General features: G+C 42.1%; 1 protein-coding gene across 2 annotated transcripts in view; it reads right to left on the bottom strand.

Annotated features, from left to right (window-relative positions):
* ift122 (intraflagellar transport 122 homolog (Chlamydomonas)) overlaps positions 1–18023 on the bottom strand; it is a 135011-nt gene that overhangs the window by 33397 nt on the left and 83591 nt on the right. For both annotated transcript variants that reach the window (XM_059523681.1, XM_059523682.1), the window contains exons 15-20: positions 17229–17369; positions 17090–17143; positions 9375–9536; positions 9060–9226; positions 8548–8719; positions 4979–5081 (exon numbers count right to left, since the gene is read on the bottom strand). In XM_059523681.1, coding sequence (XP_059379664.1) covers positions 4979–5081; positions 8548–8719; positions 9060–9226; positions 9375–9536; positions 17090–17143; positions 17229–17369 — 799 coding nt within the window. The remainder of the gene's footprint in view (positions 1–4978; positions 5082–8547; positions 8720–9059; positions 9227–9374; positions 9537–17089; positions 17144–17228; positions 17370–18023) is intronic.

The following is an 18023-nucleotide window of genomic DNA, read 5'->3' as shown; positions in this document are numbered from 1 at the left end:
GGTAGCCTCTGTTCCTAGCACCGTCCAGTGTGGAGAATGCTGGCGAAACAGATGAGCGGATTCTCGCCGAGAATGGAGCGTCCCAAGCTTTCGCCACTTCTTCGTGAAGCTCAGGAAGAAAAGGGGCGTGCTTTGAGCTTGAGGAAGAGCGCTCATCCGGAAGATAGCTACCATCCAGCCGGGAACGTGAAGGGGGCGCTGGTGCAGACCACTCGAGGCCGAGGCTCGCCGCGGCCAGTGAGAGTACACGCATCAGCTCTTTATCGATATCCCCCCGTCTGCTGGGCCTCTGAGCAGCGGGCGCGAGATCCACGGAGCTCGCCCAACCCTCACTGCCCGAAGCAAGCAGAGAGCACGTGTCTTCTTCCTCCGACGCGGGCCTGAGATCCACTTCCTCAGATGATGCGTCAGCAAGCAGCGGACGCTGAGCATCGGGAAGCGATGCAGGGGAGGTCGGCGAAGCGGAGGGAACCGGCGAACTCGGCCGAGCTGGAGGCGGTTCTGGTAGACGCTGCGAGCGGCGCTTCTTACGGCGCTGCGGATGATGCAGGCTTCGAGAAGGATGCCAGGCGAGTCCTCAGAGTCACCATAGGCATTAACTCACAATGAGGGCATCCGCCGTCAGCGAGCGCGAGCGCTGCATGGTTCTCACCCAGACAGGAGACGCAGATGACGTGACGATCTCCTTCGCTGAGCGGGGCTCTGCACGAGCCGCACGAGGGCATCTTTAAAAAGACGCAGCTCTTTTGTGAATGTGCGTCGCAGGGCGAACACACACACAGGATATAACAGAACAAGGATGTAAAGGATATGGGCGCCGGATAGGGCAGCAGGAACGGCAGTGGAACAAGCCAATGAGCGAACGAGCCGTCTCGCCTATGGCTGTGTACTGCTGCAAATGCGCTTTACAAAAATACAAAATTAAGGAAAATTTTTTTGCTTCAGTATTTCGTGAAAAGAGACTTTTCCCGTAGCGTCTTAGCTAAGACGCAGTACGAGAGAGCTCTCGTAAGAGAACTGTCCAGCTCAGCCTCAGGGTTATAGGCTAAGTGTTTTTTTTTTCCGCTACCCCATCTACACTGCCAGTAATTAGTGTTGTTTCCTTCTGTCTTTGACAAAACATAGGACATTTTTTGAAAAACCGCCATAAATGTGTTAAAGCAAAAAAATAATAAATAAATAAATCTTTTGACTGAAATTTTTCCTCGGCCAAACCCCATTCCACAGCCATACCTGTCACACACCTCGTTTTTTCTTGTAATTAGGGGCGCTTGTCCTCCTAATTAAAACAATTTAGAAGCACCTTCTGATCAATAATAAAAAAATTCATATAAAAAGATACAAAAGGTGACATTAGACTCATAGCCCGACAGGACCCGAGCCCAACAGATTTCGGCCTGAGTCAGACAAGTACATTTTGATTGACAGCTTTTTAAAAGCCCGAACCCGTTTACAGCCCGACATTATTCAAATGTACGCACGCAAACAGCTCTTTTGCCTTTTGTCAAGAAGATTCATTTATACATGTTTTAACATAATTTATACATGACTAACGTAATAGGCCACCTGGAAGTTTGAACAAAGAAATAAAATAAGTCCTCTGTGACATCGTAACATCTCAGAACTCTAAATAGCCCTAGGTATAGAGTCATTTAGCCTATAAATAGGCCAACGCACCAATAAAAACGAGTCTTTCTTAAAAATTTTAATTAAGATAAATTCTCAATTAAGATGGGTAATTTGGCAATAACGAAATTAATCAAGATAAAGACTCTGCCTTATATGCTTCGCCATAGCAGCTGAAATTTAATAAAAGAATAATGCCAACATTAGCCTATATGTCTACATTATGCATTTAAGACTCAATTAATATTTAGTTATCATTATTAAAACCTTTACTCACCAAGATAATAATAAAAATAACTACTCGCAATAGACAATAATAGACCATAACATATGAAAGAGAACTTTCCCGGCAGTGCAAGAGCATGACTGGTACACAAGGCTGTGCTGGTTGCATTTGAGGTAAAGGTCATGGTGTTTCTCAGATTTCGCTTTTATCCCTCCACGGCATACTGTAACCCCTTTTGCCTCGATCTGGAGGATATCGCGGAGGTATTACTCCAAAAAAGGTCACTGACACGCACGGGTATACCCTTTTTCCGTCATGGCAATCTGTCGCGCTGGTCGTGTTTGACCATTTGTTTGTCGGAAGTAGCAACAGTAACTAAGGGGGGCGGGGCTCGGCGAAAGGCTAATTAGTTTTAAAAAGAAATAATTTCTACTACAGAGGTGAGAAGTGAGAACACAAAAGTGGTTCGTAGGTACATTTTCAGATGTTAATGAGGCTCAGAGGTGGCATGAGTGCAATTAAATTTATACATTCATCTGGAAATTAATGTTTTAAATATAACATTTTAAATACAATATTAAATTATTTAAATAACTGAAATTATACCTAAAAATGAAACAGAACCGCCAGCAGGTGGCGGTAGCCACTGATTTTATAACTGAATCATTCATTTGATTGATTCGTTTAAACAGCTGATTCATTCAGGAATGAAGCATGTGACTGTCTTTATGAATGGGTAATCATGAATCAGTGACTCACTAGATTCGTTCAGAAACACAATTTCATAGAGATGCAAAGAGGCTGAGTTGTTACTTTAATTGGAGCTATTTTTGTTGATGAAATAGAGCAAAATCAGGCAGTACTTGTTTACTGAACTGTTGTATTAAATCTTGTTAAATTTTGGTAAACTCCCTTAACCCTTTCGCACGTGAGTTTAGCTGAGCCCCTGGAGTGAGGTGTATTAGGGGCCGTTGTTTTAGAATGTAGCACCTCATTGTTTCCACGGCGATGCGTCGTGCTCGTCATGTGACACAATTGATCTGTATGACACATGAATCACTTTTATTTTGTTTTTCCTGTTTTATTAAAAATATTCACAAACATGCTCACTATATAATGAACTACCTGATATTCAGATTGTGAAACATGTAAATCTATTTGGTCGTTTAAACACTTTTATATGGACCGTGTTAGTTGATCTACACCGAGTGATGGGTGCCACCATGTTAGTTCACACTGAATCTGAATTGTGGGATTTACAACACGCACATTCATCCTCTCCTCCCGAAACATGTTACAGCAGGTCTCCGGTAAACTGGGAGAAGAGGAGAGTAAACTTTATAGTTACCTACACAATCTGTATATGATATCATTAAAAACATGTAGTCAGATTATATTTGTAAGAATCATTATTGCCGTTTCCGTAGACATCAGCGTGTATTTTACAAACTGTAAATATATGGTTTTGCTAGTACTTGTATTTAAATGTCTGAAACCTAAAATAAGCATTATATGATTGAAAACACTGAATATCTGTGATAATATGACAAGTACTGAGTGTGTCGATCTGTCTCTGCGCCAGCCAAAGTGCGAAAGCAGATTTAAATCAGCCGTTGATGACGCGACGCACTGAAAGTTCTGATCACACCGGTGTGATCGTATGTGGTAAAGGGTTAATAACTATTCAAAACTGTCAGTCTCCTTATAGTGCACAGAAAATAAAAGCATGTGAGTGATTTCTCAAGACTCAAAAGCAGGTGTAAATGATACGTTCCTTCATCTGTCATTGCTTTATAAGTGCAGAACCTGCGGGAATAAGTCAAATTATTATTAACAGCTGCAATCCTGTGCCGAAATTCATGTCCAGCTCCGTGTTCTCTGCTAATAACGGGACTGTGAATGATGCGAGCAGCGTTATGTTGTCAGTGAGAAGCTCAGCCGTGGTGGGGATGATTTCTGCTGTGTTGGCAGAACTACTACAACAATGCGCTAAATGTTTATTTTTCCCTTAGTTTTTCCAATTTCCTTGGATAAACAACATTTATTTCAAATTTAATTCAAGTACTTTCAAGGACCTACTTTCCAGAAGCGTGGAAACCCTGATTTCATAAAGAGATCGGAAAACTAATCCATATGAATCGAGCGGTTTAGTTTAAATTTTCTGAAGAGAATCGATCGCTTGTTATGGTCGAACAGATTTAATTTAGGCTTTTACTTGCATGCAAACATTGATCAGCGGACATAACCAGAAGCTCAACCTAACCTGAATAACGCACAAGAACAAACCTCTCCGGAAGCTCAGACGTTCTGCGTAACCAATAAGGTTCATTCAAGTGTGTCACACAAAACGTTTGAGCTTTTTAAAGCATAAATTAAATCTGTTCTTCATAAAAAAAAAAAATATTGATTCTCTTCAGAACATTTCAACTCAACTGCTCAATTCATATAGATTAGTTTTCCAATCACTTTATGAAGTTTTTGAAGTGTCAAATTGGTAATTACAAAGGCATTCTATGTCATCAAAAAAATCTTAATTTGTGTTCCGAAGATGAACGAAGGTCTTATGGGTGAGAAACTACATGAGAGTGAGTCATTAATGACAGAATTTTAATTGTGGGTGAACTAACCCTTTAATGCTCAACGTGGCCATTTTTTAGGATTTGAGTTGAAATCTGAAAAGTGATTGGAGCGCTACATTCAGCTGTATGTGGGTCATGAAGCCCATGATGCTTCATTTGAGCAGTGTGACACTGACGCACACCACAATAACACAACAACTACAATAATGTTGATTTTAATGTAACATCTTTCATCAAAACAAGATGGGGCTTTGTAAATAAAAAATGTATAATCACAGATGCATATGAACTCTTGTATGATATACAGCACTGATGAAGGTTTGCCCACAACCCCATGGACAACAAAACTTACCTCCCAGTTAAACTCCCTACACACACACACGCACACACACACACACACACACACACACACACACACACACACACGCACGCACACACGCACGCACACACGCACGCACACACGCACACACGCACACACACACACACACACACACACACACACACACTCTCTCTCCAGTCCTGCATGTGAAGGGTGTGTTAGACTGACCTCTCTGGGCCTCCTCGAAGCGGTCGTGTTCAGCCAGCCACTGAGCGTACGGCACATAGACGTCGTCTCTGAACTGAGAGTGTTTCTCCACTAAAGAGAATGCCTGAAACAAGCAGCAGCCACACCGGACCGTCAGTCACTTAATAAATACCCTGTATACTTCACTTTTGACAAGGTTTAGAAAATAGTGTGCAGCAGTATCTCACTCACCGCTGGAACAAACTATTAGTGTCTCTGCATTTGCTGAAGATGATTTGCTGATCATTTACAGCCAACAGAGCCATTATTTAATCTATTATGGCTTATATATTAGGCTTTCTTTACTTTTTGTATAGCTTGTTCTCAAATACTTGTTTAGGGCAGCTTGTAGTCACTATGTGCTTTCAGATCTCTACTATAACTACTAACACTCGGAGAGCCCGCAATGTACATCAAAGGAAACCTACGGCCTGTCCCTCTGACCTCTACTACTACACTCTCTATTCCAGTTGGTCTCTGGAACTGCCAGTCTGCTGTTAACAAAGCAGACTTAATTTCTTCTCTTGCTACTCATTCCGGTCTCAACCTCATGGCACTAACTGAGACTTGGATCAAACCTGAAGATACTGCCACCCCTGCAGCCCTCTCCACTAATTTCACTTGTTCCCACACTCCTCGTACCACTGGGAGGGGTGGAGGTACAGGTCTCCTTATATCAAAAGGATGGAAAATTGATCTTCAACCATCACTTACAGCTAACGGTTCATTTTAATCACATGCTATTACTGTAACCCACCCTGTTAAAATCCAGTTTGTGGTCATTTATTGTCCCCCAGGTCAATTGGGAAACTTCTTGGAGGAGTTGGATGTGCTGCTATCAAACTTTCCTGAAGATGGTACTCATCTGGAACTGCTTGGTGACTTCAACATCCACCTACTGTAGATAAGCCCCAGGCTGCTGACTTCAAAACTCTGCTCGCCTCATTTGATCTCAAGCGAGTGTCTACTACAGCGACTCACAAATCAGGCAACCAACTGGACCTCATCTACACACGCTGTTGCTCTGTGGACAACTCTTCAGTTGCTCCACTGCACACCTCAGACCACTTCCTCATTACTGCTAATCTAGCACTTACTCCTGAAGTTCCTCACACTCCAACGCAGGTCACCTTTCGACGGAACCTATGCTCACTCTCTCCATCTTGCCTATCTTCTGTGGTTTCATCCTCGCTTCCTGCACTCTCTCAGTTCTCTGCTCTGGACACGAACAGCGCTACGGACACTCTTTGCTCCGCTCTAACCTCTTGTTTGGACAACTTTTGCCCACTGTTGTCTAGACCAGCACGCACTGCCCCATCTGCCCTCTGGCTGTCCGAGGTTCTCCGTGAACATCGCTCTAAACTCAGGGCTGCAGAGAGGAAATGGCAGAAATCAAGAAACTCTACAGACCTCAGTGTGTATCAGTCTCTCCTCTCTTCCTTCTCTGCAAATGTCTTCACGGCTAAAACATCCTACTACCACAACTAAATTAACAGCTGTTGTGACGATCGGACACTCTTCAAGACTTTCTCTTCTCTTCTTAATCCGCTGCCACCACCTCCTCCATCGACTCTTACAGCCGATGACTTTTCAGTTTTCTTTACAAATAAGACAAGAACCATCAGTGACCAATTCTCCACACCGCAGACTGAGGACAACTTCACAATGACCGACGCACACTCTTTCTGCTCCTTCTCTCCACTCTCAGAGATGGACGTCTCCAAACTTCTCCTGTCAAATCATCCTACTACTTGTCCACTTGATCCGATCCCCACTTACCTCCAAGCGATCTCTTCTTCAGTCATACCTTCGCTTACTCACGTTATCAACTCCTCTCTTCACTCTGGAACATTTCCCTCAGCATTCAAGCAGGCTCGGGTAAGCCCACTGCTTAAGAAACCATCTCTAAATCCAGCGCTTCTAGAAAACTACAGACGGGTATCCCTTCTTCCATTCATTGCAAAGACACTTGAGCGAGCTGTGTTCAACCAGTTTTCTATGTTCCTTGTACAGAACAACCTCCTGGACAGCAACCAATCTGGCTTCAAAAGTGGCCACTCAACTGAGACTGCTCTGCTCTCGGTTACTGAAGCCCTGCGACTAGCAAGAGCAGCTTCAAAATCCTCAGTACTCATCTTACTGGACCTTTCTGCTGCTTTTGACACTGTTAATCACCAGATTCTCCTGTCCACCCTCAGAAAGATGGGCATCTCTGGAACCGCACTCCTGTGGGTTAAGTCCTACCTCTCTGACAGATCCTTCAGTGTGTCTTGGAGGGGTGATGTTTCTAAGTCACACCACCTTGCTACTGGGGTTCCTCAAGGCTCAGTACTTGGACCACTTCTCTTCTCCATCTACATGACATCATTAGGATCTGTCATTCAGAAGCATGGTTTTTCTTATCACTGCTATGCTGATGACACCCAACTCTACTTCTCATTCCTGTCAGATGACCCGACGGTAGCTGCTCGCATTTCAGCCTGTCTGAGTGACATTTCTAGCCGGATGAATGACCATCACCATTAGCTTAACCTTACAAAGACAGAACTCCTGGTGATTCCAGCTAACCCATTGCTTAATCACAACTTCTCTATACAGCTGGGCTCATCAACCATAACTCCTTCAAGGACAACCAGAAACCTAGGAGTTGTGATGGATCATCAGTTAAGCTTCACAGAACACATTGCTACAATGACCCGGTCCTGCAGGTTTGCCTTATACAACATTAGGAAGATTAGACACTTCCTGTCAGAGCAAGCCACCCAACTTCTTGTCCAAGCTCTTGTTCTCTCCAGACTGGACTATTGTAATGCTCTCCTGGCTCTTCCTGCATGTACTGTCAAGCCTCTGCAACTGATCCAGAATGCAGCAGCGAGGGTTGTCTTCAATGAGCCAAAAAAAGCTCACTTTACTCCTCTCCTCATCAGGTTACACTGGCTACCAGTAGCTGCTCGCATCAAATTCAAGGTACTGATGCTTGCCTACAAGACGACCACTGGCACGGCACCAACTTACCTAAAAACATTGGTTAAATCTTATGTGCCCTCCAGAAGTTTGTGCTCTGCAAGTGAACGACGCCTTGTGGTGCTATCCCAAAGAAGTTCAAAATCACTCTCACAGACCTTTTCCTGGACTGTGCCCAGCTGGTGGAATGACCTCCCAATCTCAATTCGAGTCTTTCAAAAAACATCTAAAGACTCATCTTTTTCGCCAGCACTTAACTGACTAATACTAGCACTTACATTTTCTTTTCTTGTCTATCATATTCATAAAAAAAAAAAACCTGGCTATGCGTTCTGTACTAGACTAACTGAGACTTGTCATGGCACTTGTATACTGTTGTTGTTATCTTGTTGGTCTGATTGCTTCTATTATTCTCATTTGTAAGTTGCTTTGGATAAAAGCGTCTGCTAAATGATTAAATGTAAATGTAAATGCTTACTGCTGATTGACAATATATATCTTTCAGTCATGAAACTCAGGATGACACAAGGTCATTGGTCCTTTATATGTAATCCTGTAGCAAATAGTATAATCTAGAATAATCTCACCTCATCCCAGTGTCTAGCGTCCACATGCAGCTGCACCAGCGCCTTCAGATCACCCATTTTATTATAAATCTCAGCAGCATAACCGTGATGATTGAACTTCTTAAAGAACACGGCACATCTGGACAGCGGCTCCCTCTCTGCTTTATCCAGTTTACGAGCCAAGTCTATCAACCTACCGAGAGACAGAGGATGACCATCATGATTTATCTCAGTCCCTGTGCTTGTCTGTATGTGCATGTCATAAAGTATATCTTTATCTCATTAACCAGAGTTTCTTTTCTGTTTTTACATTTCTCGTCTTCCTTGTATTACAAAAATAGATGGAACAGGAGATCAGGACATGACGCAGATCTTCCATATGTGACTGTGACTCAAAGCATATGTGGAAGATGTCTGCTGGCATCAGGCAATGGTAGGTGACAGTTTCAGTTTAACACCAGTTAACACCTGTGTGTGTGTGTGTGTGTGCGTGTGTGTGTGTGTCTGTGTGAGTGTCTGTGTGTGTGGCTCACATGTCCATCCAGCCGTGTTCTCCGATGATCTCGATGGCCTTCATGTGTTCTCCTGCAGTCAGGTACATGTCCGCAGCCGCTCGAGGCTCTTTACTGTTCTTGGCCCAGTCTGCCTGCTTCTTCATCAGCAGCTTAGTGTCCTTGGGATCTGCTGAGCCCAGGAAGTCCTTCACACATTTTTGGAAAAACAGAAAGATATTTTTTCTGTGTTTGCTTTACAATCGTCTGTATGCATTAAAGTCAGACAGCCACTCTCTTCTTGTCTAATTGGGCAGTATAAGGTGCAGCAGTGAGGGCACACACACACACACACACCTTAGCGTAATCAAACATGCGCAGGTCTGTGTACATGCTGAGCGCTCGGCTGTCATGGCCAGTTTTCCTGTAGAGTTTGGCGGCCTCGTGGAACTTGCCCTGATAGGCGTAAACATCAGCCAGGAAGAGCTGGTTATTACTCTCACCCCTCTTCTTCCTCTCCTGCACAAAACACATGTACAGAAAGATTACAGAAGTAGTGTTTCACATCCAGACACGTCTGACCAGCACAGACTATAACCACACATGCCAGCATACAAAACTCCACACACAAACACATATACTACCAAAATATGTCGGCTTTTACATGTTTTATGGTGAATTAACATAGGCAATATGGTTTTTATACTGTACAAACTGTATTTTCTATCCCCTAAACACAACCCTCACAGAAAACATATTCTATTACAATTTATAAATTTAATTAAAAAAAATAAAAAATAAAAATGTCCACACAAGATAAAATATGTCAGATTTTACTATCAGGATTTATTATAAAAATAAAAAGTCCATCAAAACATAATAAATGTATTAGTCCATGTATTACAAATAGGAAGAAATCACATGTTTGTGGTTATATCATATGGACTGTGGTGGCTGATCGTGGCCTGATCAGTCTGGATGTGTGTGTGTGGATCAGTGATACGAGAGCTCAGACCGAGAGGAAGATTTGCAGTGAATAACTGAATTGTTTTGTATTTTATTATTTCAGAAGAATATAGCGAGTAAGTTGCATGAACTACTTTAACAGTGTAGTTATGGTCGTTTTTTTGTTCTTTTTTGTAGCTAGGGCTGGACCAGAATATTCGATCATTTGCATATTCGGTCGGTTCATTGGTATTCGATTTTCAATTCTTGAAATTCATTATTTCAGTAATTCTTCAATTCGTGGATGAATACAGCCACTTTAATACTATCGGACTGAACAGATCTAAGAACCGTCAGGTATGGTTATGGTTACAGTTTTATTTCACATGAGTCTGAACGCTCTCGGCCCAGAATTCTAGGAATGCTTAGACAACGCTATTAGAGTGCGTGTCACCACTCTGTTGCCTGGCTACATGGAAGCGCACAATTTGATCAAACAGCCAAGTAAACAGCTATGCTACATTCAATATAAAAAAAGTTTGACAGTCTGTGGAAGAAACGTGCGCTTATCGATATTATACCCATCGTTGCGATCTTTTTATTTGATTTTTCACGTCAAGAGTTGTGTCTTTTTTTCAGAGAGCAGAGAGTCCCCAAAACAGAAATACAGGTGCATCTCAATAAATTGTCGTGGAAAAGTTCTACTCAAGTAATTCAACTCAAATTGTGAAACTTGGGTATTAAATAAATTCAATGCACATACTCAAGTAGTTGAAGTCTTTGGTTCTTTTAATTGTGATGATATTGGTTCACATTTACCAAAAACCCACCAATTCACTATCTCAAAAAATTTGAATATGGCGACACTAGACTACACAATCATGAGGAAGACTGATCTGACAGTTGTCCAGAAGACAATCACTGACACCCTTCAAAAGGAGGGTAAGACACAAACATTAGCTGGCTGTTCACAGAGTGCTGTATCCAAGCATGTTAACAGAGAGTTGAGTGGAAGGAAAAAGTGTGGAAGAAAGAGATGCACAACCAACAGAGAGAACCACAGCCTTATGAGGATTGTCAAGCAAAATCGATTCAAGAATTTGAGTGAACTTCACAAAAAACAGACTGAGGCTGGGGTCAAGGCATCAAGAGCCACAACACACAGACGTGTCAAGAGATTAGCTGAACCACAGACAACATCAGAGACATCTTACCCGGGCTAAGAAGAAGAAGAACTGGACTGTTGCCCAGTGGTCCAAAGTCCTCTTTTCAGATGAGAGCAAGTTTTGTATTTCATTTGGAAACCAAGGTCCTAGAGTCTGGAGGAAGGCTGGAGAAGCTCATAGCCCAAGTTGCTTGAAGTCCAGTGTTAAGTTTCCACAGTCTGTGATGATTTGGGGTGCAATGTCATCTGCTGGTGTTGGTCCATTGTGTTTTATGAAAACCAAAGTCACTGCATCCATTTACCAAGACATTTTGGAGCACTTCATGCTTCCTTCAGCTGACCAGCTTTTTGAAGACGTTGATTTCATTTTCCAGCAGGATTTGGCATTATTGGTCTTATGAAGTATTCTTATTTGTTGAGATAGTGAATTGGTGGGTTTTTGTTAAATGTGAGCCAAAATCATCACAATTAAAAGAACCAAAGACTTAAACTACTTCAGTCTGTGTGCATTGAATTTATTTAAGACACGAGTTTTACTATTTGAGTTGAATTACTGAAATAAATGAACTTTTCTAGGACATTCAAATTTATTGAGATGCACCTGTATTTGATCATCGACCATATCGTTGTTCATATTACACTTGTGTTAACAAGGCAACGTCTGATGCGTTTGTATTGCATTCCAAAGAACTCCATTATAAGCACCACAGTGGAAAATGAAACCGTATCTGTGCTGACCGGCCTGAATCCGCACGGAATGGAACAGTTAAGCAAAGAGAACCGTTCGCCCCAATAGTGGATAAGTGGCTTATGAATTCCCATGAGTAAACATCATGATTCAGTTAATCTGAAAGAGAATACAAAAATGCCAAAGACCTCAGCTGTGGACAAATTGCGTGAGGACAAAAAGGCAGTGTGGCAGATGTGTGATTTGAAACTGACCTACAACAGCACATCAAGTTTGAAAAATCAGAATTCTGTAATTAGTACGCCTATAGTATGTTGTTGATGAAAAAAAAAAAGTGTTTATGCACTATTTTAATCAGTTATTTTTACACATGATAAAACCATGCACTTAATTTGCTTGGAAAATACTTGGAATACAGCAGCCATAATAATAATAATAATAATAATAATAATAAAAAAACGTTCAGTAGCCTAGTCAAATAATAATAATTTGTTTATATTTAAAGTATTGCTCTCAACAGACCTGTGTGTTTTGTATCACTAGTGCAGTGTCCAGATCTCACAGCATATAAACCCTGCCCACCTGAGGTGCGCTGCTTCTGGCTCGCGTTGTTCTGTAGTTTATTAAAAGTTGATTAATTCTGAACATACCGTGTGTCTATATTACACCAAAATGTGGCACTGCAAAAGCTGATTCCAAATCATCAGTTCTTATTCTGCTGGATCTATTTGCTGCTTTTGACACTAGAGCCTTTCACACCGTAGGAACCTTTACATAGTACCAGAACTAACTGTGGAACTACCCACTTTTGGGTGTTTTCGCAAAGCAGGAACTGGGTGCGATTTTAGTACCGGCCAGCCTTTTTCAAGAACCAAATAAGCTCCTACTCCGGAGCAGGGTCTAGCTCAACTGGTACTATCCGTGACATTAGTAGACATTGATTGGCCAGACATGTTTCGAAAATGCCCTCAACCACCATGATTTAAAATGCTGTTTAGACATACCATAAACATTGTGTCAACTTATATTGCAAGTATGATGAACAGCGATAAATGTATGCATGCTGAAGTGCAGGCACTTGTTGCAAATTTTGAGATTCTGCAAGTAGAGATTCTTAATCGTCCTTTTTGTTCTTTCAATCGCTTTACGTATACGTCGACATTCCATGTCCAGTATCGTGAAATCTATGAGACACAACAAAAACACAGCTTCCTCCATACTCCTGTTGTTAATGTTGTTCTTCTTTGTTAACGTTGTTGAAAGTCGCCCACAAATGACATCGCTGTCGACCGGCTTACGTCACATCCTAGTACACAAGGACGTGTACCCTTTAAATGGTACTGGGAAATAGTTTGCACAAAATCGTCCCAGTACTCTAGTACTGAACATTTAGTTCTGGAATTAAAGCGGAGCGAAAAGCCCCTACTGTCAACCATCAGATCCTTCTGTATGCCCGCTCATCACTGGGCATCAAAGGGATTCCACTTCGCTGGTTTGAATCATATCTTACTGATAGGTCTTTCAGGGTGGCTTGGGGAGGGGAGGTATCCAAAGCACATCAACTGGTCACTGGGTATCCTCGGGGATCAGTTCTTGGACACCTCCTCTTCTCCATATACACTACATCATTGGGTCCCATCATACAGGCACATGGATTCTCCTACCATTGCTATGCAGATGACACACAGCTCTATCTTTCATTTCAACCAGATGATCCAACGGTAGCTACACAGATCTCAGGCTGCCTGGCAGACATCTCGGCATGGATGAAAGAATATCACTTACAGCACAACCTGGCAAAGACTGAGCTTCTTGTCTTCCCTGCCACTCCAACTCTACAGTATGATTTCTACATCCAGCTAGGCTCTTCTACAATCACCCCATAAACTTCTGTCAGAAATCTTGGTGTAACCTTTGATGGGCAGCTAACCTTCAAAGACCACATTGCAAAGACTGCTCGATCTTGCAGGTTTGTATTGCACAACATCAGAAAGATCAGGCCCTTGTCATTTCAGAATCAGAGTCAGAAAGAGCTTTATTGCCAAGTATGCTTGCACATACAAGGAATTTGTTTTAGTGATATAAGCTTCCAGTAAACAGAGACAACACAGAGACGACAAAAAAAAAAAAAAAATAATTGTATAAACAATTGTGCTATAAATGATAATGGAATAGGATTGAGTAAGATGCATGGATGTACTAGGATGGAGGGGTAACAAATAAATATAAGGATATTGCATGTTTTTATTGCATAAGTGGGGAACATTTAATTGTTAATGGGGGAAGAAACTGTTCTTGTGCCTGACTGTCCTGGTATTTGCGGCTCTGAAGCGCCGGCCAGATGGCAAAAGTTCAAAGATGGGGTGACTTGGATGTGAGGGATCCAGAGTGATTTTCTGAGCCCTTTTCCTCTCTCTGGATGTGTACAGTTCTTGAAGGGTGGGCAGGGAAGTACCAATAATCTTTTCAGCAGTCAGAACTGTTTTTGTAGTCTTCTGATATCTGATTTTGTAGCTGAACCAAACCAGACAGTAATTGAAGTACACAGGACTGACTCAATGATGGCTGAGTAGAACTGTTTCAGCAGATCCTGTGGCAGGTTAAACTTCCTCAGCTGGCGAAGGAAGTACAACCTTTGTTGGGCTTTTTTCACAATGGAGCCAATGTGATTGTCCCACTTCAGGTCCTGAGAGATGGTAGTTCCCAGGAATCTGAATGACTCCACTGCAGTCACAGTGCTGTTCATGATGGTGAGTGGGGAAAGTGCAGGGGGGTTTCTCCTGAAGTCCACAGTCATCTCCACTGTTTTGAGCGTGTTCAGCTCTAGGTTGTTAAGACTGCACCAGACAGCCAGCTGCTCAACCTCCTGTCTGTAAGCAGACTCGTCACCGTCCTGGATGAGGCCGATGACTGTAGTGTCGTCTGCAAACTTCAGGAGCTTGACAGAGGGGTCTTTAGAGGTGCAGTCGTTGGTGTACAGGGAGAAGAGCAGAGGGGAGAGAACACATCCCTGAGGGGCACCAGTGTTGGTGGAGCAGCTGTTTGACATGAATTTCCCCAGTCTCACTAACTGTTGCCTATCTGTCAGAAAGCTGGTGATCCACTGACAGATAGAGCTAGGAACAGAGAGCTGGGTCAGTTTGGTCTGGAGGGTTGTTGGGATGATGGTGTTGAAAGCCGAACTAAAGTCCACAAACAGGATCCTCACATAAGTCCCCGTTTTGTCCAGATGTTGCAGGATGAAGTGCAATGCCATGTTGATTGCATCATCCACGGACCTGTTTGCTCGGTACGCAAACTGCAGGGGGTCCAGTAAGGGTCCAGTGATGTCCTTCAGATAAGCCAGAACCAGTTTTTCAAACGACTTCATGACGACAGACGTTAGAGCCACAGGTCTGTAGTCGTTAAGTCCTGTTATCTTGGGTTTCTTTGGAATGGGGATTATGGTGGAGCGTTTGAAGGCACTTCACACAACTCCAGGGATCTGTTGAAGATCTGTGAAAAGATGGGGGCCAGCTGGTCAGCACAGGATTTCAGACAGGCTGGTGTAACGCCATCTGGGCCTGGTGCTTTTCTTCTTTTGTTTTTCTTGAAGACCTGGCGCACATCATCTTCACAGATTTGAAGAGCAGGAGGTATGGAGAGGGGGATTGCAGGAGGTGTTAATGGTTGTGTAGGGAGATGGTCAGAGTGGGTGTTGGGGGTTTCAAATCTACAATAAAACTCATTCAGGTCGTTAGCAAGTCGTTGATTAGCCTCAGTGCAAGGGGATGGTGTCTTGTAGTTTGTGATGGCTCTCAGTCCTCTCCAAACTGAAGTAGAGTCGTTGGAAGTAAACTGGTCTTCCAACTTTTTAGCGTAGGTCTTTTTAGCCGCTCTAATCTCTTTGTTCTATGTGTTCCTGGCCTGATTGTACAAGACCCTGTCCCCATTTCTGTAGGCATCCTCTTTGGCCCGACGAAGATGTCTGAGTTTTGCTGTAAACCATGGCTAATCATTGTTGAATGTTAAATAAGTGCTGGTAGCAATGCATATATACTCACAGAAACTAATATAGGATATTACAGTCTCTGTGAGTTCATCCAGATCGGTGGTAGCAGCTTCAAAAACACTCCAATCAGTGAGGTCAAAACAAGATTGATGTCTGCAGTTCTCAATGGAAATAATGGACTATTGAATTTCTGATGCCTCCGGGTGGATAAGACTGTGTGTGTGTGTGTGTGTGTGTGTGTGTGTGTGTGTGTGTGTGTGTGTGTGTGTGTGCGTAAGCAGTCATTTAGTGTTGCATATCTGAAAGCCACAAGGAGAGGCAATGATTTTATCATAATAGAGAGGTCACACACACACACTGGTTTTTCACATTTTATGGATTCATTACAAAGGTGTAATTATTTTATACTGTACAAACTGTACTGTACTTACTAACTAAACATAGATGTTTGGGAAAAACTGATTCTAGCAGCAGCACTAAGAGCAGCTAGTGTTTGTTTAATGAAACAATACAATATGATCATTTAAATACATGTCTAACTGAAATTATTGTTTTATTCTTAGGAAAACAAAGTGCAAAAGCCCTATGGAGGTCAGTCACATACATCACTGTAGCCTGATTTAAAAAAAAAGTGACGATTACATTCCAAAGAAAGAAATTACAGTAATTTATGCCTCACAAGGAATAACAGTCAGTTTTATAATGGTTACTTCCCTGAAATGAATTGAATGCGACCTCTGAAGTACACAGCCTGCTAAATGAGTCACAGCTAACAGATTTATAATCCATTCTCAGAAATGTGGGTGTTGTGTTTTTAAATGCACAGTCCATGCTGAGATGGAGTTTGTTTGGAGCAGAATATACTGAGAAGCCGCGCTGAGACACTGACAACACTGGATCAGGAGCTGCTCACAGCTTCACTCCGAAACACTCAGTCAGACGATATACTTATTTAATGTTAAGAGTGTCCCGCACACACAACTAGCTCCAGCAAAGTGATCCAAGCATGAAATAAAGGTGCCAACACAGCATTTTGCAGTTTGTTTAGCATTTCTCAGATAAAAAAAAAAAAAAAAAATTCTTTATGAATACAGAAATATCACATCCCTGAACGTTTTTTTAAACAGTACAAATCTGTACTATACGACTAGAATGATTTTATTATTTTTATTTTTTATTTAAAATCATCTGTAGGGCAGAAAATGAGCTCTAATTTAAGAATCAGATGAGATAGAAGAAGAGTGTAACATGAAGCATGTGTGTGCCGGAGAATTATGTCTTACTTCAATGCTGTTAATGAGCTCCAGATAGCGCAGATCTCGAACCCTGATGAACGCCTGATGAGAAAAACAAAAAGACAAATATATCCTGAAATGTTTTAAAAATATGGTGATAGAGTAAAGCAGTGGGTGTGTGCCTCACTTTCTTGGCGGTGTGAAAATCGAGTCCCTCCAGAGCCTCCGTGGCCAGATCCCTCCAGTCATTATCCGTCACACCCAGACAGGCGATCTGATAGGCCTCCTGAAACATGCGTCGCTCCAGGTACTGATACATCGGAGCAGACTGCAGAGATCAAACAGAATGATAATCAGCTAAACCAGAAGTGTAACAGGATCTAAGTATGTCCAAGAGGATGAAATAGAAAAAGACATTAAAGGGGTCATATGATGCGATTTAAATTTTTAATCGATCAATAACCATAATGTTCTTTTTAGCAACATCATATGACCCCTTTACATTAAAGTCCTTGTGCCAAACTCATGTTACTGAGTGAAATACAGTGTAGCAGTGCTTCTCAACCTTTTGACTGAAAAGGCCACAAAATAGGAGAAGATATTTTGTTACACTTGTACTGTAATGACAATGTTTTCAAACCTCTCAGGTTATATATGCAACCTGGTTCCCTGAGAAGGGAGTGAGATGCTGTGTTATACTGTTAAAGGTCCTTGCACAATGAGCCAAATGCGAATTAAGTAATCAGTTGCGAAAAAATAAATAAATCACAAAACAATACAAAATGAAGTCTTCAATCCGTGAGGAGGATTTTGTTGTCCCCTCTCTCTTCTTAAATATGCTCTATATTTCTTCGCGGGCCGGTGAAACACACCAATTTGAAAAACTAATGGATTGCATAGTCGATATAAAAAACTGGATGACAAGTAATTCCTTACTGCTAAATTCTGAAAAAACAGAGGTGTTAATTAGAGGACCTAAAAA

This window comes from Carassius carassius, chromosome 34 (genome assembly GCF_963082965.1).
Source record: "Carassius carassius chromosome 34, fCarCar2.1, whole genome shotgun sequence".
Lineage (NCBI taxonomy): Eukaryota > Metazoa > Chordata > Actinopteri > Cypriniformes > Cyprinidae > Carassius > Carassius carassius.
The sequence above is the reverse complement of the archived record's forward strand: the minus strand, read 5'-3'. Positions and strand labels throughout refer to the sequence as shown.